Source organism: Larimichthys crocea, chromosome XVII (assembly GCF_000972845.2).
Source record: "Larimichthys crocea isolate SSNF chromosome XVII, L_crocea_2.0, whole genome shotgun sequence".
In the NCBI taxonomy this organism is placed as follows: domain Eukaryota; kingdom Metazoa; phylum Chordata; class Actinopteri; family Sciaenidae; genus Larimichthys; species Larimichthys crocea.
Window position 1 is genome coordinate 12,787,728 of NC_040027.1, and position 25,162 is coordinate 12,812,889.

The following is a 25,162-nucleotide window of genomic DNA, read 5'->3' on the forward strand; positions in this document are numbered from 1 at the left end:
GACAGCTGTCAGCAGGTACTCGTTTTGGTAGCAGGGTGCTGTAATGTGTGGAATCGTTGCATCAACTGGAAGGTCTGACCTGTCTGTGTGGGTAAAACGTCAAAGTACCCCCAACGTAGCACGCACTTAAGCCAAACATGTCCTGCCTCACAGCAGCCTTTTGTTTGATAAACCAACCTAATTTTGCCGTACTGCAGATGTCATGTGTAGGAATACATGCCTAAAACAATATTGCTATAAATTACAGTATTTAACTTAAACTAACGACTACCCTTTTCCTGTCCTCACACCAGAGGTGAGCCAGCGCATCCAGACAGCGCACCCTGGTGGTCGTCAGGTCATGTTGCACTACCTCCTGCCTTGGATGAACAACGTGGAGCTGGTGGATTTCAAACCAGCTGCACGGCGGCCGGAGGATTGCGGCAGCGGCGAGGACGACGAGGACGTGCACGAGCGGGAGATCATGATGGTCAACAGCCGGCGTTGGCTCCGCGGAGAGGGCTGGGGTTCCCCGCGAGCAACAACCATGGTGCTAAACAATCTCATGTTCATGACGGCTAAGGTGAGACAGCTGATGGACCGTCTGCACATCTTCATATTTGGATTTATGAGAGCTTTGGAAATGTTTGGATTTGAGATACTGAATTTATCTAATGATGATTTTATTCTTACAGTATGGGGATGAGTTTGCTTGGTCAGAGATAGAGAATGTATGGACCACTTTAGCAGACAGCTGGCCAAAGAACCTCAAAATCATTCTGCACTTCCTCATCAGTATGTCAGGAGTCAACAGTGACCCGAGCCTCTTGCCCTACGTAAGTCACAATATATCTACATTACGCAACATATCTGTTGTATCCCCATGTGCAGTCCACCACTTTCTCCTCATGTGTCTGACCGTGTTACGTGTGTGTCCTCAGGTGAAACGAGTTGTGGTTTACTTGGGCAGAGATAAGACTATGCAGCTGCTGGAGGAGTTGATGTGTGAGCTTGAGTTGACTGATCCTGTTAGCTCAGCGGTCACTCACATGGACAACCCCCCCTATTACCGCATCACCTCCAGTTACAAGATCCCCTCAGTCACCTCAGGTTAATCAGCAGTGTGCACGCACTAGTTCACAGCTTAGGTTTTCAATACTAAATTATGTGTTTCCGAATGCTAGATGATCAGCGTTGCGTCTCTGCTCTCACAGGAACAACCTCCAGCAGCAATACCATGGTGCCCGGAAACGATGGTCATCACGACAGCAAGATCAAAGACTCAAACATGGAGGACAGGTAAAGGCTGAAACACAGCACTGTGAAAGTGATGAGAGGACTTACTTATGTCCCACACTAGAGACAGGGCGCTATCCTTTTAAATCAAATGTGTCTGTTCTGCAGTTACACCCACCTGGACATCTACAGTGGTCTGAACAGTAATCTGAACCGCCAGCACCACCGTCTGGAATCTCGTTACAGCAGCAGCTCTGGAGGCTCCTACGAAGAGGAGAAGAGTAAGAGCGAAACTCTTTGCACGACTAAATCAAACACTACTCATAACTCTTTTCCCACCAACATTTGTGCTCGTCATCTCTCTTCTTCTCCAGGTGACTCCATGCCGCTTTATGCTAATTGGCGTTTGAAAGTGATGGATCACAACCGGCCGGAGCCGCTCCCCTTCCCTCCTACAGGAGGCTGTTGGTCTCCTCTTGTGGACTACCTGCCCGAGACAAATGCTCCTGCTGTACCGCTCCACAGGTACAACATACACCACCTTTATTCACTCTTTATCTCTTATGGTATTGTGTCTCTCGCTAAGTTAACCCATGTTTTCTTTTTTCCAGATGTAACATTGCAGTAATTCTGCTAACAGACCTCATTGTGGACCACGGCGTCAAAGTGGAATGGAGTGCCTACCTGCACCTCTTACTACATGCAATTTTTATAGGTAACTCACTATTGAGTAATATTATGGATACCTGTATCGGCCAAGGACAGATTTTGTTTTCTTATTTTGGCCTCTTCTCATTAAAGTCACATGATTTAGTATCTCTCCCTCTTCTGTGTCGTCTTTCAGGGTTTGATCACCAGCACCCGGAAGTCTACGAGCATTGCAAACGTCTGCTGCTTCACCTGCTCGTTGTCCAGGGAGCAAATAGCAACGTTCAATCTGTGGCTATGGTGCTTTTACGCAACAGAGACTACAACGAGCCGAGGGTCCTGACTGTGAAGCCAGTAGCTCCAGAGTTAAACCTCACAGGTCAGTTCTGCTGTGAAGTAAAAGGACGATAACAGGCTTAAACTATTGTTAAAGTGAAGGAATTTGAATTGATAAGATAACTTATTTTATAGAGACAGACACATTTGTATTGCCAAAGCAGATCACTGGGTGGCAGCAACGACCAAAATATTCTGAAGTGTTTCTTGCCTTCAAAGCACGCCGTGCAGCTCAATGTGTACAATCTTTGTACGTCACTTGTTCCTACAGGAGTGCAGGAGTTTTTGCCGGATTGCCAGCCATCACCTATGACAGACTCGGGCCTCAGCTCGAGCTCCACCTCTTCCAGTATAAGTCTCGGGGCAGGGGGAACCGCTCTGCCCCACCTCTCGCCCACACTCCTTAGTGAGGTGGACGCCACTGCTGAACAGGACGAGAAGGTCAAAGCTCTCATTGAGTTCATTACCTCAAGGTGAGAAGACCCCGTTGTATTAGGATAAGAACTTCCTCGAACTTGTTGTACGAGCTGTGTTACTCATTCTGTTCAATCATTTGCTTTCACGCTTCCAGCAGTGTCTGAAAGGGCCGGTATTTTTACAGTGCATGGGTTTGATTTTGGGGTTGGTGTCATATTGACCTCTTCTCGCGTGGTGTGATAACATCAACTGATGTTTTGAAGTGTGCCGTGATTTTGTGGCTTTAACATGTCACATTACCTGATACGAGCGTTTGTCTCGTGCCTTGTAGAAAGCGGGGCCCGCTCTGGAACCATGAGGATGTGTCGCCCAAGAACCCGAACATCAAGAGCGCTGACCAGCTGAGTGTTTTCGTCAGACACGTAGTTACTGTCTTCAAGAATTCTCAGTCAGGTCTGTATGGTGCATGACTGTTTGTTGCCTCGTTTGACTGATTTCATCTTGGGATACAGGTATGATTGGATAGCATTGTCATATTTACCTGTACGTCTATGTGTGTGTATTCCTTCAGGTTTCCAGCTGGAGTCACTCCTGAGCGATGTAGCCCTGCAGACAGCTCTGTCTTGCTCCTCTCGACACTACGCCGGTCGCTCGTTCCAGATTTTCAGGGCACTCAAGCAACCTCTCACTCCGGCCTTACTGTCTGACATTCTGTCTCGGCTGGTAGAGACCGTAGGAGACCCGGGAGAGGAGGCTCAGGTCAGAACGAAAAACAACTAATGTGCTAAATGCTTATCTTGATCAAATCACAGTTGCATTCAGAGGACAGTTGTTGATACTGTGTGATATAGACAGAGTTGTTGGTGGTTGTTGCAGTCTCAGCTGAGAAAGTTTTATATCAGATTAAAAAAATAACCCACAGTCCCGTATCTATAACAACTGCAGTTTAGATTAAAGATTCAGATGTTGTACAAGTATGATATTTTATCCAGAGTCATCAGTTTCTATCTGACAGGCTGGCCTCTGCTGTTTCTTCTCTTCCTCAGGGTTTCGTCATTGAACTCCTCCTGACACTGGAGTCGGGCATTGACACGCTAGCAGACACAGTAAAAAATTATGACCTTCTCACTGCCTTAGCACAGTAAGTCCTCCTGCTCATAACCTCTTTATTTTATGTTTGACTCATCCTTACTTTAAATCACATACTACGTGATATACATGTTACAAAAGTCATTTACAGAAAGATTTGTCGCTATTTGCAGAACCCCTACCCGTGATCCCTTCTTGGGGCCCAAGTTTGCTGCCAACAGAAAGAGTACGGGCCAGCTGAACCTGAACAGCGGGGGTCTTTTCCATTATGTCCATACTCGCAGCAACTCCCTCCGTGCTAGCCTGATGGGTGAACGAAAAGCCGACAGACGTAGAAGTAACACTCTCGACGTAGCAGACAGACTCGGTGGCAGCCACGGAAACCTGGCGCGTACACGGAGCTTATCGGCACTAGGTGGGGGAGGGGGTCCAGGAGGGGACGCCATCCCCCCCGTGGACCCGTCGAACCTGATGGCCACCGTGTTCTGGATCGCCGCCTCGCTCCTCGAGTCGGACTACGAGTTTGAGTACCTGCTGGCCCTGCGGCTACTCAACAAGCTGCTCGGCCAGCTGCCTCTGGATCGTGCGGACAGCCGAGAACGTTTGGAGAAGGTCCAGGCCAAGCTGAAGTGGTACAGCTTCCCTGGACTGCTGCAGCTCTTCCTGAAGGGCTTCACCTCTGCTTCTACTCAGGAGCTCACCATCCACCTGCTTAGCAAGCTCATCAGTGTCTCCAGGCATACACTGATAGACCCTTCACAAGTGGCAGGTCAGTGTGTACGACATAGTGTGTGATGTGTTTTTGCTTTAGACTCTTTGTTTAAACTGTCTTCCTGTCGCGTGTCTGCAGGTTTTCCTCTGAACATCCTGTGCCTCCTACCACATCTCATCCAGCACTTTGACAGCCCGACTCCTTTCTGTAAGGAGACGGCCGATAAGATAGCCAAGGTGTGCGCGGACGAGAAGTCGGCCACGCTCTCCAACCTGGCCCACATGATGAGCCTGTACAGCACGCACAGCTATTCCCGCGACTGCACCAACTGGATCAACGTTGTCTGTCGCTATCTCCACGATGCCTTCGCCGAGATAACCTTGAACCTGGTGACTTACTTGGCCGAGGTACGCAAGCTGGAGATCAAACTTGTCGCTGTTTAGCCACGTCATGGTGAGATCAAACCGCTTAACGTGTCCATCTTTTTCTCTCTCAGCTGCTGGAGAAGGGCCTTCCCAGCATGCAGCAGTCCTTGTTGCAGATCATCTACAGCCTGCTGAGTCATATCGACCTTTCAGCAGCCCCGGTTAAACAGTTCAACCTGGAGATCATGAAGATCATTGGCAAATATGTTCAGGTGAGCGTTTGCCACACTTCCTGTGTAGCTTTGATTAATTTACTTGTTGTTTGTTATCAGTTACTCTTATTATTTATCTACTCAGCAGCTTTAATAAGTAGAATATACATGTGTATCTATGTGTTATTAATTTTTACATAATTTGTTACATTATTTTCTGCACGTAGCAGGAATTGAACCCTTGATCGCTGCAGTGGTGGGAGTGAACTAAACTCATGTTTGTCATGTGGTTAAATTATGAAGTGTTTAGGTATGTTAAGGTAAATTACAGTACATGACATGCAGCCTAGTGTCTGTTAATACTGGGTCGATCTGGTCTAACCACAGCTGAGGAGACGAACGAATAACACATCTCACAGGCTCATTGTTCAGACGTCTTTGTGATGCAGCTGCACTTCTTTATGGAAGCCTTTTACTCGGCCTGACCCAGGGCGCTCTCTGCTTCTCACTCACAACTACATCCGACCGCCTGTTATGACATTATTGCCCCAGGCTGATTCTGCACTGGATTACTACCAGTGTTGCCTTTTGTGGAAGGCATTGTGTTTGTGCGTGTACAGTATACTGCTGCATGTGCACTGGTGTGCACTGTGAGTTGTATTTGTTCGGCGACCTTTTAACGTTCCCTGACGTTACACATGCATTGTAGAAAATGGTACGAAATACAAATGGCTTCAGAGACTGAGTCTATAGCCGCTGTGGTTTGGTCTTCTTAGTGGAAAAATATGTGCGTTCACATTCATACATTCTCCCGAAGCGCCCACACGGCCTGTTGTGTCACAATGAACTCATTATTTGTGTTTTCTACAGAGCCCACATTGGAAGGAGGCCCAAAACATTCTGAAGTTGGTGGTGTCTCGCTCGGCCAGCCTTGTCGTTCCTGATGATGTGCAGCGCTCTTACAGCACAGAATCGTGCGGCTCTCCAGAAATCGCCTTTACGCGCATATTCAACAACTCCTCCAAGGAGCTGCCTGGCAAAACTCTGGATTTCCACTTTGACATCTCGGAGGTCAGTGTCCTTCCACTCCAGTTTTTCCTCTTTCCCTTTTCACCATTTTATTGCTTACGGGCATTATTTGTCTCTACAGACACCGATCATAGGTCATAAATATGGTGACCAGCGTACAGGAGCAGGCCGCAATGGAAAGCCGCAGGTGATTGCTGTAACTAGGAGTACCTCCTCAACGTCTTCTGGCTCCAACTCCAATGGTCTGGTGCCTGTAAGCTGGAAGAGGCCTCAACTCTCTCAGGTACCTGCTCAAACAGGCACACGACATCCAGTACATGCACTAATTCAAACTAGGTTCCATCCAAACGAGTTTCCATCCAAACGAGTTTCCATCCACCACTGTAAGGCAAATATTTGGTGCATTGAGATAAGCAGTAGGTGGTGCTAATTCTCCAGTCAGGCAGAACATGATGCACAATGAGCTGATCAAGCTTTGATACAGCTTTAGGTCTGTTGTTTGGATCTGACATGTACCCATAATAACCAATACACAGATAAAGTGGTTACATTTACAGCAGCCTGACAGATTTGGAGTATCCAGAGCTCTGTGTTTCAAACCCACACAAGCATATAAACACATTGATTTTAATAAATCTCTTCATGAGAACCCAATATTGCAGGAACGGGAACATAAATCAAACTTTTAGCTTTTTCCACTTTCCACAAAATCAATAAATGCACCAGATGGTTAGATATGATAAATAATTGTCTGTATTTCACAGTAACTCTCTCACTGCTTGTTGCTCATGGACCCGGTGTCAGAAAGCACAGAGTGATGTCGTGTGTTGCACAGAGAGTGAAACAGGTTTTCTCATCATGATTTTGTGTTCTTGTTGCAGAGAAGAACCAGAGAGAGGCTGATGAATGTCCTGTCTTTATGTGGGCCAGAGTCTGGCATTCCCAAAAATCCATCTGTAAGACTCCTCTCCTACTCTAAAGCCTCTGACAAGGTCTCTGTAAATTCCCTGTTAAGATCACTGCCGTTTTCTTTTTGTCGCTGATTTTTAATTTTAATTTTTGTTTGAATAGTTTTTTTTTAGTTTTTTTTATGAACATACAACCATTGTATTTCGACTATTTGATAACAAAGAGTCTCTTTGCTTCCTTTGCAGGTGGTGTTCTCCTCCAATGAGGATCTGGACTCTGCAGACCAGCAGACCAGTCTGATACCCACAGTGGAGGAGGTGGTCAGAGAGGAGGAGGTGCAGGGAGAAGATGCGGGCAGCGAGCAGCAGTTTGGCGTCTTCAAGGACTTTGACTTCTTAGATGTGGAGTTGGAGGATGCCGAGGTAACACACGTCCACACGCAACAAGGCTCGTTTGTGTGTGTCAAATTAACTGTAGTCATCTCTAATGTAGAGTGTAGGGACCCTGATGCAAGTAGAGGTTCATACAGTTTTCATCACTACATTTGTAGCATACTGTATTTAGTCATGTGTTCCAGATTAACAAACATTAATGTCTTGTTTGTCCATCTTCCGTCTTATGTGTCCTGACTGCTCCAGTAGAAACATGTCTGTGTTTTGTAACTGTCTTAAGGCTACTAACACACTTATTCCTTCTCTTCTCTTGCCACAAGGAGTTGCAGGTAAGTCTGAGAGCCGGAAAGCTTTTTAGAGATGCCGTTCTATGCAGCTCCCCGGTGTCTCTTTGTGCTGTCACCAAACAAAGTGCTGTAGTGCTCTTTGATTCAATTGTGGCTTCTGTGGTTGTGAACCCTTTACTTTAATAGTTTTAGACCTTTGGATCATTTTACCATTCCAAAATGAGAAAAATCATCTCACCCACTCATGCATCCGTGTTTTTTTTTCTTTTTCTTTTTTTTTAAGAGTATTTATATACGTTACGTGTTTGTCTTGTGCTTTTGTTTCCTTGCCCAAGACTCTCCTTACTGTGTGTCTCACTGCTGTTGTTTTGGTTGTCCTGCAGGGGGAGAGCATGGACAACTTCAACTGGGGGGTGCGTCGCCGCTCCCTGGAGAGCATGGACAAAGGGGACACGCCGTCTTTGCAGGAGTGCCAGTACACCGGCAGCACGCCAAGCTTAAACCTCACCAACCACGAGGACACGGATGAATCGTCTGAGGAGGAGGTACTGAGCGCTAGCCAGATTCTCACCTGCTCTGGCCTTGTAAGTCTCACTCTAATCAGGGTCCCCCCCCACTCCTCCTCCTCCTCCCACACCCCAACTTCCCCATCCACCCCACCATGCTCCTCACACAGCCCCCCGCTGGCATGGTGTGTGCGCGTGTGTGTGTGTGCGTACTGAGCTGGACCTGCTGCCAGTGTGGACAGGGGCTAGATGCTTGCTTCTTCGCTGGTGGTAGATTCCCTCCTTCAAACTTCAGCCCAGTCCCTCTACTTCTGACTGCTAGATTAATGCTGTAGACCTTTCTTATTTTTTAATTTTTCTGGTAAGTACAGGGCAGGAAGAGTCAAATGAATTGGTTCAGTTCAAGCGGAGTTGAGGTAAATCACTGATAACTGATAGTTTATTAACAAAAGGGGAAGAAACTTGTTTTTGTTTCACAGATATAAAAATATAAAACACAAGTATAAGTCTTAGAGTTCAGATTAACAGCACGCTCCTTTGCATTTTTTAACAGTGATGCTGCTTTCCTCTAACTCTTCTTTGCCTTTGTTTCGCTTCGCAAGCAAGGTCTCCTCCGAAGCTGCCAGTAATAACTCCATTAATATAAACGCTTCGCCTCAGACTAATGAGGATGTTTTCGTTCTCTCTTCTTCTGCTCTTCTTGATCTTGGTAGTGCACGGTGAGAGAATGAGCTTTTGCCTCCGGTAGATATTCTGCCCCCCAAAATTTGTTTGTACTGTTTGTGCCACTAGAAAAATGAGCATGCAGCATTTATATGTGCGCTTAAACAGAATTTTGAAAGTATTTAGTGTTATATATAATTATTAATATTCACATTGGCATGTTAGTTTTTGCTGAATTAGTTGAATGGAAGACTAAAATGACTAAAAATGCTCTGCTTGATAAAGACACGTGTAATGTTATTGTTCGACTGCAAATAAAAAGCAACCAGCTGAACCAGCATATAGATACAATATAATATAGAATAAAATAAAGATTTGACAATTTAAAAGTGAATTCAGTGTTGTAGTATATAATGAGTAAAGTGGCCCTTTGATTTTAAACTAATCATTGGCTCTAGCAGTTAATCAACATATCAAACCCAGTACGTGTTTATGTTTATGTTCTGTGTTGGCATAGCGACAGCCGTAGCTCTTAGTGTACCTTAACCAGTCCTTGTGTTTCTTCCCCAGCTTAACAGTGACTCTGCTACCGACGATACCGCGTCCAACCATGTGGACTCCTTGCAGCAGTCTCAAGAATCCTCCAGCAGTGCCCTGACCGAGGAGGCCACTGTCCTACCCTCTTTGCCCTCCCTCCCTCGTCTGGATAGCCCCATTTTGGAGATGGCCCACTCAGACAGCACCAGCAGCCAGCTGCCTGAGGTGCGATCAATCGGGAGCAGCAATAAACTGTGGTGCTCGGGTGCTTTCTAGCTCGCTTTTTTTTTTTTCTTCCCCCTTTCTGTTCGTCCTCTATCTGCTTTTGCTCTACTTGTTGGCTTGTTTGGCTTGTCATTGAGACGAAAGATCAGAGTTTTGGACGAGGGGTTAAAATCGCTGATTCTGTTCTGTTGAAGACGTTGCGTGTTGCTTTTCTTCTGTTTCTGACTCCGTCTGCCAGCGCTCGCTTTGTTGCTCTGCTCTGGGTGTGGGTGCCAAAGGGTGCTAGCCCCCTTGCTCCTCTCTTAATGTGGTCTTTATCTCTGTGGTGGGGCTTGCTTTTATGTTGGGAGCTTGCTTCCTCGTGTGATTTTTGGGGGGGCGACGTGAAAACAAAAGCTCACCTCAGGTTAGCGGTTACTGCTCGTCTCCAATAACACCATTCCAACTAAATCCTCCATTAAAAACTTGTGAAATGGACACCAGCTCCTTTATCTTCGGCAGACGCATGTGTGAGTATAAGTCCATTACAAGTGGTGTGTTAACTTAAAGATTACAGTTAAGTAAACACCAACCAGTGGTGCTGTAGCCAATAAAGCCCTTCAGTTTGCTACCATATTAACAAGCCGTAGCTTTTCTTGTGATGAACAGCTTTGCTATCCACTGCTACTGACATTTATCACTTATACTAACAATGGTGAGTATCTCACGTTGTCCTGACTTGCATTTTGCACGTGCAGTGTGGGGAATTTTGCAGCATTTGTGGAACGGCCCGATCTTGTACCTTCACATATAGGAGCTCATACATATTTATTCATATTAACACTGAGTAGGTGTCGCTGCCGCCTCGAGCCGACGGCGCTCCGCGCACAAAACTGAACGCAACTTTCTAGGAACTCGATCTAGCCAACGGTCTCAATATCATCCCAAGGACATCTCCCCCATCACAGCCCCAGCTCTTAGTGTAATGAGCCCCAGATAAAACCATCAATACTCTTACTCATTCCCTCCAGGATGGCCACAACCACTTCTAAAAGCTTTCTGTAATATAGCTGCTGTCTCTGTGATGTACTGGCTGCCTGCCACGCTCGGCGTTCTCAATGCATTAGACTTAAAAAAAAAACAAAACAAGAAGAAACAAATGCTCTTAATTAGAGCCCCTTTCCTGAGCCATCTCCGTACATATCCCCCCTCCATGCACATGCTTCTATATATCAGACTTTACATATAGATTCATCTGGAGTTTGAGTCAGATACTGTGGCTGTTTGTGCCAATCAAATATAAATGTATTCAGTTGTGGGTTATAAAACCGTAGCCTCGCTTAGTGCGTTGATTACTGCTGTTTGGTGAATTTGTTACGTCGCTATCACAGTCCATCATTTCCGTGTAGTTCCAGAGTGCAGGTCATAAATCAGTTCATACTGATACGTGCGTCAGAGCATGTGCAGTACATCTCATTCATCTGCCGTCCCGTTTCACCACGATGCTGCTGTTTTATTAGCAGCGAGGCTGTTTTTTTTTTTTAATAGTGTTTCAGTGATATATTGATATTGGTTTTCTGTTTATTGATCCTTTTCTTTTTCTTTAATTTCTCATGAGACACGTGAGCATATGGAGTGACATAAAGAGCGATCTGCAAGGAAGTGAACGTCGTAAAAAAACGCTGACTTTAGTCCCTCTTGTATAATTGAAGCTAATGTATGTGTATAGCAGTCTTAATTAAACCTATAAAAGAGGTCCGGCAGTCGTTCTGCGTTCTCCAAAGTGCCACCGTTGTCATAACGACCGGGCGATCTAACCGTTGGAGACAAAAAAAAAAGATTGTTTTAATGTACAGTGTGTTTTTATCTTCTCTGCCAAACTGCACCTGAGCGCCCCCTCTGGCCTGTCTTACAGGACGCTGTCAGCATGACGGCAGCCGACGAGCTGAGCAGCAGCGTGAGCGAGGACACGGGGTTTTGCAGCGCGCCCCCGCTGCCCTCCGACCCGCAGGAGCTGTGCGACCTCCCGGACTCGCAGGACCCTCAGGATGCTCAGGAACCTCAGGAGACCCAGGACCCTCAGGAAGACCTGGATCCAGCCCCCCCTCCCCCGCCGGCCATAGACACCCCACCGGGGTCCCTCTGTGACGAGGACTCCCAAACAGTCCTGCCTCTAGCTCTGCCCCTGCCCATGCCCATGCCGCCAGATCCAGATCCAGACCCGGACAGCACCTGTGGCTCTGTTTGGGAGGAAGATGTGACGCAGGCCCTGAAGGAGCTGGACGAGCGCTGTGAGGAGGAGGAGGCCGACTTCTCCGGCATGTCCAGGTAAGTCGACTGTTCAAGATCACTCCACACAAGTTTCACAAACTAAAAATAAGCACACCATGTCATGATTACCTCCCCCATCAGTCTAATATCTGCAACAACATATTGATCCTGTTCTCTTTTAACACAATACGTGCATATCCTTTGAGGCAGTAGACAAGCCAAAGCAAGATATATGCACCCCGATAAGATGAGATAGACTTATCTGTCTCATGAGTCCGTCTTATCTTCAGTTCTTGAAGTTCTTGATTGATTGTGATGATAAATATCACGTTTGTTCCAATCATTAAATTATAGGTGATAAATTATCAGTCTGTAATAATAATTTACTATGCAAAACATTTGACAGCTTTATGTTCTGTAAAATTTCACAAATTTGTGACGTTTCTCGATGTAAGTAACGGAACATTTGATGGTTAAATCAGCACTATTAAATATTAAACCGTCACTTCATCACAGCCGTTCTTTTATCAAAATCTCTTCACACCTGAATGTGTGACAAGTGCATTTGTAAAAGCACCGTCTTGCTTCCTGCTGAGAAAATGTGTCGGTTACGCAATGTTTTGGTCTGTCCAACCTTCATCGGGATATGAAACGTCACATTATGGTTAGTCGTAGGATTATCTTTTATGTATCGGCCATAAGAAGCGGGTATCTGCTGAAGAAAGTCCATATCGTGATTGATTATTGTATATTGGCTTTGTAGGTTCTAATCAAAGCGCCATGTTGCAGTTTTTACAAGGTGACACCGCCTCTGCTGACCGGCTTTATGAGTGAAACCCTGATTGGAACCATCCATTTAAGAGAGCGACGTCTCGCTCACATTTATTGTAAAGTAAAGTAACCTGCCTGTGAAGGCATATGGATTACAGTGCACGGCCGTACCGGCGTCTGTCAGATGAAGTCCGTTGAGATGGTATGATGAAGTTCCCTGGCGTGCTTCCCATGTGGGCTGGAGCTATGGAAGAGGGTCGGAGTAGGCTGGCTCCAATCCACATTTAAATATTCCCTCTTCAAGGTGGGCCAACTCTGGCTGGAGGACGGCTGTAAAGTCTGAGTTTGAAACAGCACCGAGGCAAGATGAAGAAGCAGCGCTGAACACACACAGTTACTCACTTACTAGCAGTGTACTCAAGGTCTTTCACTTAGCTAAGCCATGCATGATTGATAGGAGTGTGTGCGAGTGGGGTGTACTCTGAGTGATTGTCTGAAAACAGCAGGTCACTAACCAGTTTAGCGTTGTGTGTCTGAGGATTTATGAGAGTGGGAGAGAAGAGAAGATTAAAAACGACTTGGCAGCGTTCTACCTCTGCGAGGTTGGGAGCTGGCTCTGTTTTTGTAGAAGTGTGTGTGTGCGTGCGTGTGTGTAGTTGCCAGCTCGTATAGAGCTCTCTGCAGTCCTGTGTGGGATGGGAGTGCGGTGCGCTAGTGCTGTTAGCAGTTGCAGCACAGCCGAGCTGCAGACAAGGGGGAGAGAGTGAGGGAAAGAGAAAAGAGAAGCGGTAGTTGGGGTGAGGATGAGGACAGAGGCTGTGTCCGCTACGGCGCTCGGCAGCGCGGGCTTTAGATACTTATATTCTGTCTGCTTCTTCAGGCTCTTTGGTCCTACAGGCCTGTGAGTATGTGAGATGTTTGCATGATGCTAAAATGCTAATAGCTCATATGTTATGTTATTATAGTGGAGCACTGCAGCAGATTAGAGCTCTCAATTAATACTGCAGCATAATCTGCAGTGAGGGAGGCAGAGATCCAGCGATGTGAGGTTGTTTACTTGCAGCGAGAGGGAGGATGAGCGTGCGTGTGTGTGCGTGTGTGTTTACATTTGTCCTTCAGTAAAGAGTAAGGGGAGTGTAGAACATGTCGGATTGTAGCTTATTGGCCCCCGTGTGTGTGTTTCAGTCAAGATGAAGGTGACGCAGACTGCTTCCCAGAGATCCAGGCCTCTCCGCCCCCTTCGCCCTTCCTCTCCGCTATCCTGGCAGCGTTCCAGCCTGTTGCCTATGACAATGAGGAAGATGCTTGGCGTTGCCATGTCAACCAGATGTTGTCGGATACAGATGGGTCCTCTGCTGTTTACACGTTCCACGTGTTCTCCCGGCTCTTTCAGGTAAATGCCTCTTCTTCTCTCTGGGTCTCTAATCAGCAGCGCTGCACTTTTTTTTTTCTTTTTTTTTTTTTAATCGGTTGCATCTACAATTTCGATTCCTCGTCAGCATACGCAGCGAGATTTATTTCTCTCCTTTTTCATATACAGAGCATTCAGAGGAAATTTGGCTCCATCACACATGCATCTGTTCGCTTTCTCGGGGAACGGCTCCAGCGAATGGGAAACCAGTTCCTCAGCTCCCTGGAGGTCATGACGTCTCGCTCGCAGTGCCCCACTGTGCTGCTGGATGCAGAGACGGTGAGAGCTAAAACACGATAACGTGGTCGCAGTAACGAGTACCTCTTATTAATTTTTTGCCACAAGAGTGCCGCATGTTTTTGCATATTCCTTAATGTGTACGTGTGTCCCGCTGTAGATATTCTTGTGTCACGTACTGTGTGTGTTGTGGGTTAATGTATGTGGTGTCCTGTCTTGCTGTTGTAGCTGGTCTCTTGTGGACTGTTGGAGACTCTGAAGTTTAGTGTGCTGGAGTTGCAGGAACACCTGGACACCTACAACGCCAAGAGAGAAGCGGCAGAGCTTGTAAGTCCTCCACACTCGTATCTGCTTTCCCCCCCATTCTGTTTAAACCTTTTATTCATCAGGACATGCTGCCACAACTGCAGTTTAAGTTGCTGTGTCAGGATATGTGTGCAACTCCAAGGAACTGTCTCATAATGGCCTCTCGTCTCGAGAGAGATAAGTTCAGGAAGTGTGTAAAGAGGCCTCTATCCTTTTACCATCGCACCATGGAAGGCCAAGAAGACAGGGAGACAAATAGCTGATGCTCTACAAGATAAGTTTGTCTCATCAGCGTGGCAGACATCGAATCAGTGTTTGGTATGAGTACCTTTAGCTGCAGTTGGTGCCTGCATCACCAGTGACATCCCCCGCTGAGGGGATAAAAATAACCCCTCAGCACTCCTAAATCAGTTATAGAGAGCCAGGCGGGAGAAGCTGTGAGGGGGTGGGAGGAGGAACGAAGGGGGAGGGGATTGAAGAGAAGAGATGAGATTGCAGAGGGTTCTGGGATGCAGGGGCGCTAATTGAATGAGACGGCAATGGTCCCTGGAGGGCTAGATACCATCCCGTGCTCTGGAACAGGCCTCCTTTAATTCGCTAAGTACAACACACTTATTAAATCTCCTGCCTGACCAGCCTTTATTATGTACACACATAAATGCAGATGCAGACGTTCAAGGCAGGGGAAGAAAAAAAAAAAGCCCTTGTTATGCCTCTGTTACCAATCTGCCTCTCCCTCCCCTAATGATTCTGTTTTCCTCCTGTCTTGTCTATCACCCACGCCTGTCCTCCCAACTCTGTAGTGGCTGGAGAACTGCAGGAAAACGTTTGGGGACAAAGACAGCAGCCAGCGACCCAACACTCATGCACAGGTAGGAAGGGACACGTAACTTGTTCGTTGGCTTGGAGCGTTATCTGTAATTTGTGTCCATCGATATGACTTTATGGAAACTGGCAGGAAAGTTGTATAGTGCATGAATTTTGTAACCAGCGAGGTCTCTGCGTTACGACCCGATGATTCTGCATGCTGTGTAAATAATGTCCTGTGTTCTCCTCTGTGAATAAATCAGAAACTAAGAGGGAGACGTTTATATTTAATATCTTTAGGTTATGTGATGACCCCCTCTAGTTTTGTATTCATCCGTCTATTTGGATGAAAAACCTCCATACAGCCAATCAGATGGCTTAATTTTAAACCATAATTGCATAAATGAACTGTTCGGTCACATTGAGACAGACGGCAGCCTGCTACACAAGACAACAACAACAACAACAACCCATGTTAGCTTTCCTGCTAAAGTCTCAACTTCTTGTCACAAATCTTGTCGTGCACCAAACAAACATTTACTGAGGACACGTGCACTGCTAACACAGCTAATTGGCTGCTCAGTTTCAAACAGCATGGTGCCGGTGTGGTTTTTTACTCTTCAATAGCACTAACAACACACTTTCTGCCCACGACGTGTAGGCTACAGAGCAGGTTTGTTTACTTTGTCTCTCGCTCCCCTGCTGGTGCTCAGCCTGTCAAACGCAGACGTCAACACGGCCCCCAACAGCTGAGAGGGAAAAAAAAGTTTATGAGATTTTCCTTTTCCTCTTTGATAATGAAAGAAATATTAACAATAAGTTTTTTAATACACTATTACATTTGCTGGAATAAAAAATATTCTATATTTTCTACACTTGCCAAGTAGTCCAACTTCCTGACTTTCCTCCAAGAAATCTCCTTTTTTGTCCAGTTTTCTGTATAAATATGAAGCGATACCATCGAGCGCCGGGTGCTCACAGACGAATCCAAGAACAATAGTGCAACTGCAGGCAGGTGGAGAAATGATAGTCAAGAGAAATAAATTTTTTAATGCCGAAAGTTTAAATAAAGTGAGCTCTCCTCCTGCCGGTCTGCGTTAGAGCAGAATCCGGCGTGACTACAGATGTTTATCCGTCCAGCTGTACGGCGAATCCTCTGGATCTCTTCCCTGCAGCTACTTCACGTCTTCGTCCTCTGATGTTAGTCAGACTGAGGGCAGGCTGGACGCCACAGTGACTCACTTTCGCCTTTCGAGGCACAGGCGGTTTTACATTAATGTTTAAACATTTATGAACTGTAATTCAGGCCATGTTTACACATTGCTCCTTTCAGTCCAACAGAATGAAGACTGAATATTTTAAATCGTGTGGCGCGGTGTCTCACTGCACATCCTAAAGTTGTTGACTTAGCTCCGGCCTCTTGCGGAGATCTGTGGACGTCACGCTCACAGCTTCCCACCCACACGAATGCTGTCGGGTTTAAAACTGATGCGTGCTTCTCCGAGGTCCCTATCTTCTCCCCCCCTCGTCACACATGCTGTTAATCAGCCTCTCTGAATAAAGGTCTCCGTTAACTGCCGCAATGAGCTCATAGGTGTTTCAGCGCCGAGCCCCCTCCCCTGACCTGTGTGAAAGGAGATGATGACAAAGCACCGTCAGGTCACTGTGTCTCCTCTGCCATGTTAAAGCTCACTAATTCTTGGTCTTTCTCTCCTTCTGTTTTGTTTGTTGTTGTTTTTGTGTGTGTGTGTGTGTGTGTGACCTGCTCACCTTCTTGCTTAGCAAATGGAAAATCTAGCAGTAAGTGGTTCTCATATTATGGTTAATAATCATGACATCTGGACAAAACACTGATCATCTCATCTCTGTCTCTCTGTACATACCTGTGCTGCTGACAGCCACAGGCTGTGCTCTGCCACCACCTCCCACCCACCTCTGCCTCTGCCTTGATCAGTCATGTAACCCAGCTCGACTCTCCCCATCTGCCCAGTCATAATTTGCTGTCGCAGTATATGCTTTTTTTCCTTTTTTTAAAAAAATTCTGTTCCTGGATAATCGATGTCATAACCGCTTTGTGTCTGCAGATAGATGAGGATGTCTGAGTGTGTGTTCAGTGTAGAGTTACTGATGATTTCAGAGAAAGGGGTGCCTGTGTTGGTAGAGGATGGGTGGAGAGATTACATCGATGTCAAGATAAGATTTCTTTCATTTTGCATGAGAACCGTTTTATTTTATCTCCCTTCATGTTTTCCTGGATTAGGGGTCTTAACTTTTAGCAACTATCCACTCCTCTGGGTTGTCCTTGTAGTCAGCCGTGCTGCTCACGGTGACCCGTAGGAGGCGTCACAGGAGGTGGTGATGAATAGTTTTCTAATTGAGATCTCATGACTAATTCTCCTAGCGTTAGACTCACCTCTGGCCCAAACCGGACGGCACTTTTGCTCTAGGCCATGTTAACCTTTTCATCTGCTCCCACGTCTCTAACCCAGGATTACCCATCCGTCTAATCATACGATCATCAGTGTAATTTTTTAAGTGCAGGCCAAACCTGTTAACGCCGGCACGTGACTCTTGTGTACGTTTCTGTGTCTGTAGGAGCTGGAGTTATGTCGCAGGCTCTATAAGTTGCACTTTCAGCTGCTGCTGCTCTTCCAGGCGTACTGCAAGCTCATCAGCAGAGTGGACACCATCAAGAGGGAGGCAGAGGTAAGACCAACGCAGGGCCGTGTTTGTTGTCGACCGCTGAAATATGCTGGATCTGTGGTTTTGCTGGAGTTGAATTAAGAACAGAGAAATTATATTATAGATCATCCTGTAGGAGCTCTGTTTTCCAGATTGTTGTCTCTCTTTCTGTAGTTGTTTGTCTTAAGATTTAAATAATACTGAACATAAAGCAGTAAATTGTTGTAAAATGCATCTTTTCAAACAGACTATTTAAAGCAGTCATTGCTGAATGTGACTGCTGCCGATCCCTCTCTGGGCTGCATCTCCGTGGAGCTGTAATTAGATTAAAGTAATTGAATTAAATAATTTCTCACTGTATGGAGTGTTTGAGTCAGCTCCTCCAGTTAATATGTAGTCAAGTTTTTATTATTTCATTGCTGACCTCCCCCAGGAGATTTCGCCGTGATACGCCGTGCTCTCATATTGTTTTTTTTATCTTCGAAGGTGACCAACATGTCTGAAGAACTCACTATCCTCGAGAGCTGTTTGAAGGAAGCAGAGACAGGAAATGACGGTCAGGAGGATGTGTGCATGTCAGACAATGCCCAGACCAACACGGAGACGGCCATCCAGTCGCTGATTGAAACTCTGAGAGCCAGAGACTTCATCTCTGCCATCACACAGGTCAAAGTCTTCAGGTAAGATGAGCACTGTAACGCAGATCAACAACTTTGAATCAGCTGACCAAGAAAAACCTAATCAATGACAATTTAATGAGGGAGGAGTAATTGTTTACCAGAAAGTTGCTGTTCAACCTTTTAAAATGTGCTCACACATTAACTCAGTTATTTGGAGACTAACTGATCATGAAAATAATAAGTTGCAGCAATAAAATGTTACGTTACGTTAGGGTTCATGTCAGACTGCCTTGTAGAGTTGAAAACACGAGCAGCATCCCTTTCGTGTCACTAGGCAACTCCATTATCTGTCAGCAGCCATTTCAGTCACAGTGAGACAGTTTATTCACATACTGTTGGTAAAATTCAAGTTTTTGCTTTTTAAAAGCAGCACTGCAGTCAGTGTGTTTCTGCTCTGATCTGAACATATTTAAAGTGGCATACTCAGCAAAAACTGGACGGATATAAAGCAGAGCACCTGCTTCACTCTCACGATTAAAACTATACGCAAGCTCTGTACAAACTTTCTTTTATCCGCAGGTCTTTGTGGCCCAACGACATCTTCGGCAACGAGACAGACAACGCAGTCCAGACCCTTCTGCACATCTACTTCCGTCACCAGACGTTGGGCCAGACGGGCTGCTTGGCGGTGGTGGGCCCCAGCAGGGACCTGTCTCAGGCTAGCACCCGCCTCATGGAGCTCAACCTGCAGATCCGCGAGGCTCTGAGTCAGGCGCAGGCCTGCCAGCCCCACACCACCATGGTCAGCACTGGACTGTGAACCCAACCCAGTGGTACTGGACTGGACTAGACTGGACAAAAAAAACAACACCCCCGCCCTCCTCCCTGCTCTACACAGACCTCACCTCAGCTGTAGAGAAAGGGTAGACAGTGAGGGGCTTCAGAGGAGGACGAGAGAGACTCCACCTATAAAGGGCTAAAGGATGTGTGGGAATAACTGTGACTCTTAATATATATTATTATATGTATGAATGCTTAAAGCTAACATCTTTTCCCAGACTAAGCCAACTTGCAAAATTCAGTTGCAATAAGTCATGTGGTGGTGTGCCTGGGAGAGGATAAGAGAGGACGCAGTGGGATGATAATTTTTCTCTTTTTTTGTTTTGTTTTTATTTTCTTTATTTCTTTTTTTTTTTCTTTTTGCTGGATCTGACCTGATGGGCCTATCGTACCAACCCGGCTGCCTCCTCCTCCTCCTCCTGCTCCTTCTCAAGTGGAGGTGGAGTGGCGGTGGCGCCTTGGGCTGGAAGATGGTAATCGAAGCATGTAAAAAGGAGGTGTCGTATGTGTGAGGACACAACCGTCAAGATTCTTAAGCAAACACAGAAAATCTTGTTTAAAATAAAAATTTAAAAAAATTACAAAAAAAAAAAGTTTTCAAAAGCATGCTTGAAAGAGAAAAGCACTGCAAGAATATTTTTTTGAGAAATGTATTTTTTATTAGAGCTAACATCCTAGGTTGTAAATGTTAGGATATTTAACATGTAATTGTAACCCTGTGGGAACTTGTTTGCCTTCAGGGAGTGTAAAAAGAGAAATATATATCTGTTTATTGATCTGCTTTGAGAGGAGAGTCCCCTTCGACAGGTCTTCACGCAAAACTCACTCTTTAACCAAATAAGTAGCTGCCTTTAGAGACTCTCGACTGTGTGATATATATTGGATATTCTGGTATACGCTCACACACAAAATGCATATAATTGCACACAGGTGCAGACTGGCTACAACTCATTATGGAAACATAACTTATTTTACTCTGTATATATTTTAGAAAATGTATAGTGTAAAACCAGTATTTTTCCCTTGTACTTTTGTGTAATGCACTGTTCATCCGAATAGGATGTATGTATAAAGCTAATGTGATGAGAGAAAGCCAAGACCAGATTTGAGTCATTAATGATCCGCTCCACCTTTCTTTCTTTCTTTTTTGTTTTGTCATCTAATCACACGAACTTCAAAAACTTCCCAAAGGCTGCCTTGGTGTTTGGTTGTGGTCTTGCAAAAAAAAAAAAAAAGGGGGTCAGGGTTGATTTGGGGACAAGCCCGCCTGTCTGCCTTCGTGGACGGTGTTTGGCATGGGAGATCTAATGTAGCCTTCATCTCCTGTTTGGACCACGCCGATCCAGCCAAGTCATTATGCATTCCTTCTCTCCACTGTGATCTTTTTCCTTTAGCACGTCACCCCTTGCCTTCCCCCTTCCTCCAAGCGTAGGCGCCGCTTAAAGCCTCATGATATAAGGGGAGACTTAAAAAAAAAACAAAGGTTTGCGTTTGTCCATGTAGGTTGATCACGTTGCAAAGTGGCGCTCATCCTCGGCTACATCATTGAAGCTGCGCTATGCTTTCAGAATGGCCCTACTTGCTGCTGTGACTGCAGGACATGAATCATTATCTGAATGCTTTCTGAAAATCTTGTCATGGCACATTGTAACAGTCACTGTACTCATTCCTCAGAGAGCTTTCCCCCCCTCCCCCTGCTTGTCTGGTACATTTGAATGCTGTTCTTAATTATTTAATGAATATATTATTTACCTGGAAGATGTTTTAATGTAGAGGTGCATTATACTTTTTTTTTTTTCTTGTTCACTCACATACCAGCCTTCTCTCTGGATAAATAAAAACCTAATCATACAGTACAAGCTTTGTCTTTAATCATGTTTCCACAGTTTTAACTTTGTTATTAAAGGTCCAGTGTGTGAGGATTTATCTGAAACTTGCTTCCCCTTCCAAGTGTGTAGGAAAAACTACAGTGGTCCTGCAACATGCAAAAATTATGAAATGCTTTAACCACTGACAGTATAAAGAATGGACAGTGTATGTGTGATCTCGCCCACAGGTTTCTGATGAGCCATCTTGAAGTGCCAACATGTTGGATGTACCGCTTCCCCTTCCTGGCTAACCTAAACATCTGCACAGAGGTAGGCTGAATGACGTCTAGGTGCTCAAACAAAGACACCTTTAACAACACTTACCTGTCAATCAAGTGTCCACATTGTTAATTATGCATTAATAATTTGAACAGGTGAGTTCTATATAAAAAATAATCACTCAGTACAGTTGTCATGAACGAAGAAATTAGCTATAGAGACCAAAACTTTTTTGTACCAGGCTGTAAACATGTTTATTTAACATGGGGACTTATGGAGAGAGACTCATTTTGTAGCCAGCCTCAAGTGGATGTTTGAGGAACTGCAGTTTTTTGCATTTCCACATTGTTCTAACTTCAGGAAGGAGGTCTGCACCACCTGTAGATTTTTAAAAAACTCATTCGATGTAGTCTTCAGGCATTTATACACTAACGAAAACATTTATTCAGCCAAAAACCCCACACACTGAACCTTAAGTGCTTGTTGTTGAAATATAGCAGTGTTTGAGGTAAAACTAGCAGAATTACAGCACTCTAGATCAGCCTGGAGCTTGTTCATGTCCATCTCCCAGAGTGCACATTAAAGTTAACAGGACTTGAACTAGAGTACAGCTGAATGAGGAAAAGCTCTTAGGCCCTGCAGAAACATGAATTCTGTTATAGCCTGTAGTTCTTATGACCCACTTGGCCCCAACTAGAGACAGGTCAGGGTACGGCTGCAATAAAAATTACAATTCTCACTGCAAGGAGCGCTTCAAGGAAGGAAGTTCAAACCATAGTCTTAAATATTGAGCTTTTCCGTCTATTATGCTCATCGACAGGAGGTAGTTATTGAGTTCAATGGGGCTACATTAGCATAGCTCTCTTTCCCAAGGCAACATATTCGTTAAGATTTGAAGTGTTGGCATAATTTTAGTTGCCTTTTCCGCCCCCGATAACATTTCAGTAGATAGTTTTGAGTGAAATGAACATGTCAGTACAAAGTGCAAGGTAGACATTTATTACATTTCCACGTGTGTGGTGCTTACCATTAATTTCATCAACACAAAACAGGCATGAAACTAAGACTTGAAACATCAAATATTTTGTTTTGCATCCAAGATGCCATTATTATTGCATCTGCAAATATCCCCCACAGAACATGGGCAGAGTTCAGTCGAGAAGCCCTCCTACACGATGTACTTGAAGCTGAAAGTGCTCTCACAGGAGAGCCGCTTGCCTTTGCATCTGCCGCACAAGTCCTGTCTGTGGGGCCGCTTGGGGTCGACGTGGCGTTGCGTCATTGCACAGGAACAACGCGCTTTGTTGCATGTCTGGAAAGAAAAACTGGTTTTAAAAATTGTGACATGAGTGGTTTTAAAGTTTAAAAAAAAAGCTGGAAACTTACATGACATGTGATGTCCTCAACGCGGTATGGGTTAAAGTCCTTTTGGCATTTCCTACAGTACTGTTTGAAGTAAACCTGGAACACACCATACTTCAGTTAGGGCAGCAGATTCAAATTATAGATTCTGGCCACCAATGTGACGAGTTTCCATCTGGAAACTAAAGATCAGATACAAAGTAGACACCAATTTCTACTAAAGATCACTTGACTGAGTCTGGGTTGCTTCACATATAGAAAAGTTAAAGTTCTCACCTTGTTTGTGCCCTGAACACACCAAACATAGGCGCTCTCCCATCGCAGATTGCATTCTCTGCAGTGATAATATCCGTACTTCTGTTCCAGAAACTGATAAATAAAAAGGCAAAATCAGTGAGTCTGTTCTCTCCCCTCAATGTTAATGACTAATCTTAAAAAAAGGAGTTTAAGCTCTGTTCATCTTCAGTCCTCACACCAAACTTGCAGATAGCTAGATTTGGATTATTCTGAGGAGATGCATCTTAAATTTTATTGCCTTACTTCTGGGAAAATTACCTTATGTTAGAACAAGGCAGATATAAACCAAAGCACGGACAGGCTTTATGTCATCTGACATTTCTGGAGTTGCCAGTGAATTATGACTGATAATTTTAAAAATTGGATTTAAACCAAAGTGAGTTTATATCTTAAACAGGAAACCTTCCAGATCTATAATGTCAGTAAAGTCTCCACAACTCCTACATCGAAGAGATTTCATAATTAACTGAGAGACGCCGGACTAACTTTAACATAGGTTTAACTTTATAAATCAACTTTACTTTAAGATGATGATTTTTAACCCTGCAGTGTTTTGCTTATTACCATTGGGCCACTGGTTAGCTCTGAAACAACTCATTTGAACTCGTATTTACTTTGAGACTTGTTTTATTAGGTAGTTTGTTGCTTATGTTTCATCTTAAAAATTGTTTAAGTTGTTAGTTTTCATGTTAAAGAGTATCTCAGCAAGAGTTTGTTGCTACAGAGACAGGTGTCGAAAGAACCACTTAATCTGTCCTCAAGACCGGTGTTTCGGTTTAACGAGCGACCGTGTTAACTAGCGACCGTTAGCCGAATGCATCCATGGTTGTCGTAGTTAGTTGCTGATGTAACTATGACAACCACAGATACATTTAGGCTTAACGGTCGCCAATTTACAGGGTCGCTCAATAAACCGAAACACCAGGCTTCTCGGATAAAATAATTAGCCTAATGACTAACATTTTTTTTGAACTTATGAATGTTAATGTGCGGCGGTACATGACTTAAACATCCTCACATTTTAAATGTTTAGCTTAATTTAGCGGTTAACGGTCGTCCTGTTTGAATTAACGGTCGTCCTGTTTGAATTAACGGTCGTCCTGTTTGAATTAACGGTCGTTCACCTGGAACCTCACGCGCGCCCTGCCCTTTGACTCCTCCGCCGGCAGCACGTCGTCACTCTTCGGCCCCTCCGTCGGCGCCACAGCTTCACTCTTCACCTGTTGTTGCATGGACTTCACCTTTTTGCGCTGGTCTGACATCTTCGCGGTCTTTCCATCCTCCTCACCTGCCTGGTCGTCGTCGTCTTCACTCGTCTTCCCGTCGCCTCTCCTCGCGGACTCCGGTGGCTCCCCGCCGGGCGGCTCTCCGGTCTGCGCCTCGCCGCTGGTCGCTTCTATATTGTTGTTCTCGTCCACCAGGAAGGAGGTGACGCTTCTGTAGGCGACCGGGGAATACACGGCGAGGGTGCGGGGGTAACGCACGCCGCCCGCTGTCATGGGGCTGCCGGGTGTCGTCGGCTCCTGCCTCCGCTTGCGCCTGAAGTCTCGCTTCAAGGCCACCAGGGTCCTCGGGCCGATGGCGCACTGCACCGAGGCGTCTCTCTTCGGGTTGACCTGCACCGCCACATCTTTAGTGTTCGCCTTCCTGAGCCTCGGGGTGAGTTTGGGGTTGATTTTAGACAAGATGGACTTCAGCTGGGCGCGCTGGTGGTTGTTAAAGGCGTCCGAGGTGTCTCCATAGTGGGAGAGGTAACTTTTATACTTCCACCCGGCGTCTTTAGGCCTGGGGTATCTGCCCGTGTACGGGTTGTAAGATGAATAGAAATAGCTGTCGACTGGCTCGTCACCATACGTTGCCATTTTGTTCAACCAACCAAACCACGGTAGGTGTAGCTATTTAAATAGATTGGGCATCACGCGCTCTGTCATTAGGCCCAATTAACACCAG

The 25,162-nt window shown here is 45.4% G+C and overlaps 2 protein-coding genes across 19 annotated transcripts in view; one reads left to right on the forward strand and one right to left on the reverse strand.

Moving 5' to 3' along the window:
* fryl (furry homolog, like) overlaps positions 1-21,320 on the forward strand; it is a 67,418-nt gene extending 46,098 nt beyond the window's left edge. For 10 of the 18 annotated variants that reach the window (XM_027290194.1, XM_027290195.1, XM_019278265.2 and 7 more), the window contains 31 exons: positions 294-562; positions 675-815; positions 921-1,089; positions 1,194-1,278; positions 1,384-1,496; positions 1,590-1,740; positions 1,827-1,930; positions 2,060-2,242; positions 2,471-2,672; positions 2,948-3,069; positions 3,188-3,375; positions 3,663-3,757; positions 3,879-4,474; positions 4,556-4,824; positions 4,914-5,054; positions 5,865-6,065; positions 6,145-6,306; positions 6,905-7,015; positions 7,178-7,354; positions 7,645-7,653; positions 7,995-8,195; positions 9,351-9,542; positions 11,437-11,849; positions 13,749-13,956; positions 14,104-14,253; positions 14,440-14,538; positions 15,321-15,389; positions 17,107-17,124; positions 17,920-18,030; positions 18,493-18,686; positions 19,206-21,320. In XM_027290194.1, the coding sequence (XP_027145995.1) occupies positions 294-562; positions 675-815; positions 921-1,089; positions 1,194-1,278; positions 1,384-1,496; positions 1,590-1,740; positions 1,827-1,930; positions 2,060-2,242; positions 2,471-2,672; positions 2,948-3,069; positions 3,188-3,375; positions 3,663-3,757; positions 3,879-4,474; positions 4,556-4,824; positions 4,914-5,054; positions 5,865-6,065; positions 6,145-6,306; positions 6,905-7,015; positions 7,178-7,354; positions 7,645-7,653; positions 7,995-8,195; positions 9,351-9,542; positions 11,437-11,849; positions 13,749-13,956; positions 14,104-14,253; positions 14,440-14,538; positions 15,321-15,389; positions 17,107-17,124; positions 17,920-18,030; positions 18,493-18,686; positions 19,206-19,446 (5,384 nt within the window). In that variant the 3' untranslated portion in view covers positions 19,447-21,320. The remainder of the gene's footprint in view (positions 1-293; positions 563-674; positions 816-920; positions 1,090-1,193; positions 1,279-1,383; positions 1,497-1,589; positions 1,741-1,826; positions 1,931-2,059; positions 2,243-2,470; positions 2,673-2,947; positions 3,070-3,187; positions 3,376-3,662; positions 3,758-3,878; positions 4,475-4,555; positions 4,825-4,913; positions 5,055-5,864; positions 6,066-6,144; positions 6,307-6,904; positions 7,016-7,177; positions 7,355-7,644; positions 7,654-7,994; positions 8,196-9,350; positions 9,543-11,436; positions 11,850-13,748; positions 13,957-14,103; positions 14,254-14,439; positions 14,539-15,320; positions 15,390-17,106; positions 17,125-17,919; positions 18,031-18,492; positions 18,687-19,205) is intronic. The other 8 variants (XM_019278259.2, XM_019278268.2, XM_027290193.1 and 5 more) reach the window with 6 other exon arrangements.
* A 1,211-nt stretch (positions 21,321-22,531) lies between these two features.
* Positions 22,532-25,105, reverse strand: zar1 (zygote arrest 1). The gene is made up of 4 exons (XM_010730997.3): positions 24,337-25,105; positions 23,192-23,284; positions 22,940-23,014; positions 22,532-22,865 (listed from the first exon to the last, which is right to left on the reverse strand). The coding sequence occupies exons 1-4, from the start codon at positions 25,072-25,074 to the stop codon at positions 22,722-22,724; spliced, it is 1,050 nt and encodes a 349-aa protein (XP_010729299.3). The 5' UTR covers positions 25,075-25,105; the 3' UTR covers positions 22,532-22,721.
* Between the last annotated feature and the right edge of the window lie 57 nt (positions 25,106-25,162).

What these genes read in the sequence shown, in the direction of transcription:
- zar1 (XM_010730997.3), bottom strand. Translation starts at nt 25,074, where the DNA reads ATGGCAACGTATGGTGACGAGCCAGTCGACAGCTATTTCTATTCATCT. An exon ending in GTGTTCAGGGCACAAACAAG is followed by an intron (nt 23,015 to 23,191) that starts GTGAGAACTTTA and finishes GGTGTGTTCCAG; the next exon opens with GTTTACTTCAAACAGTACTG. An exon ending in TTGAGGACATCACATGTCAT is followed by an intron (nt 22,866 to 22,939) that starts GTAAGTTTCCAG and finishes TTTTCTTTCCAG; the next exon opens with ACATGCAACAAAGCGCGTTG.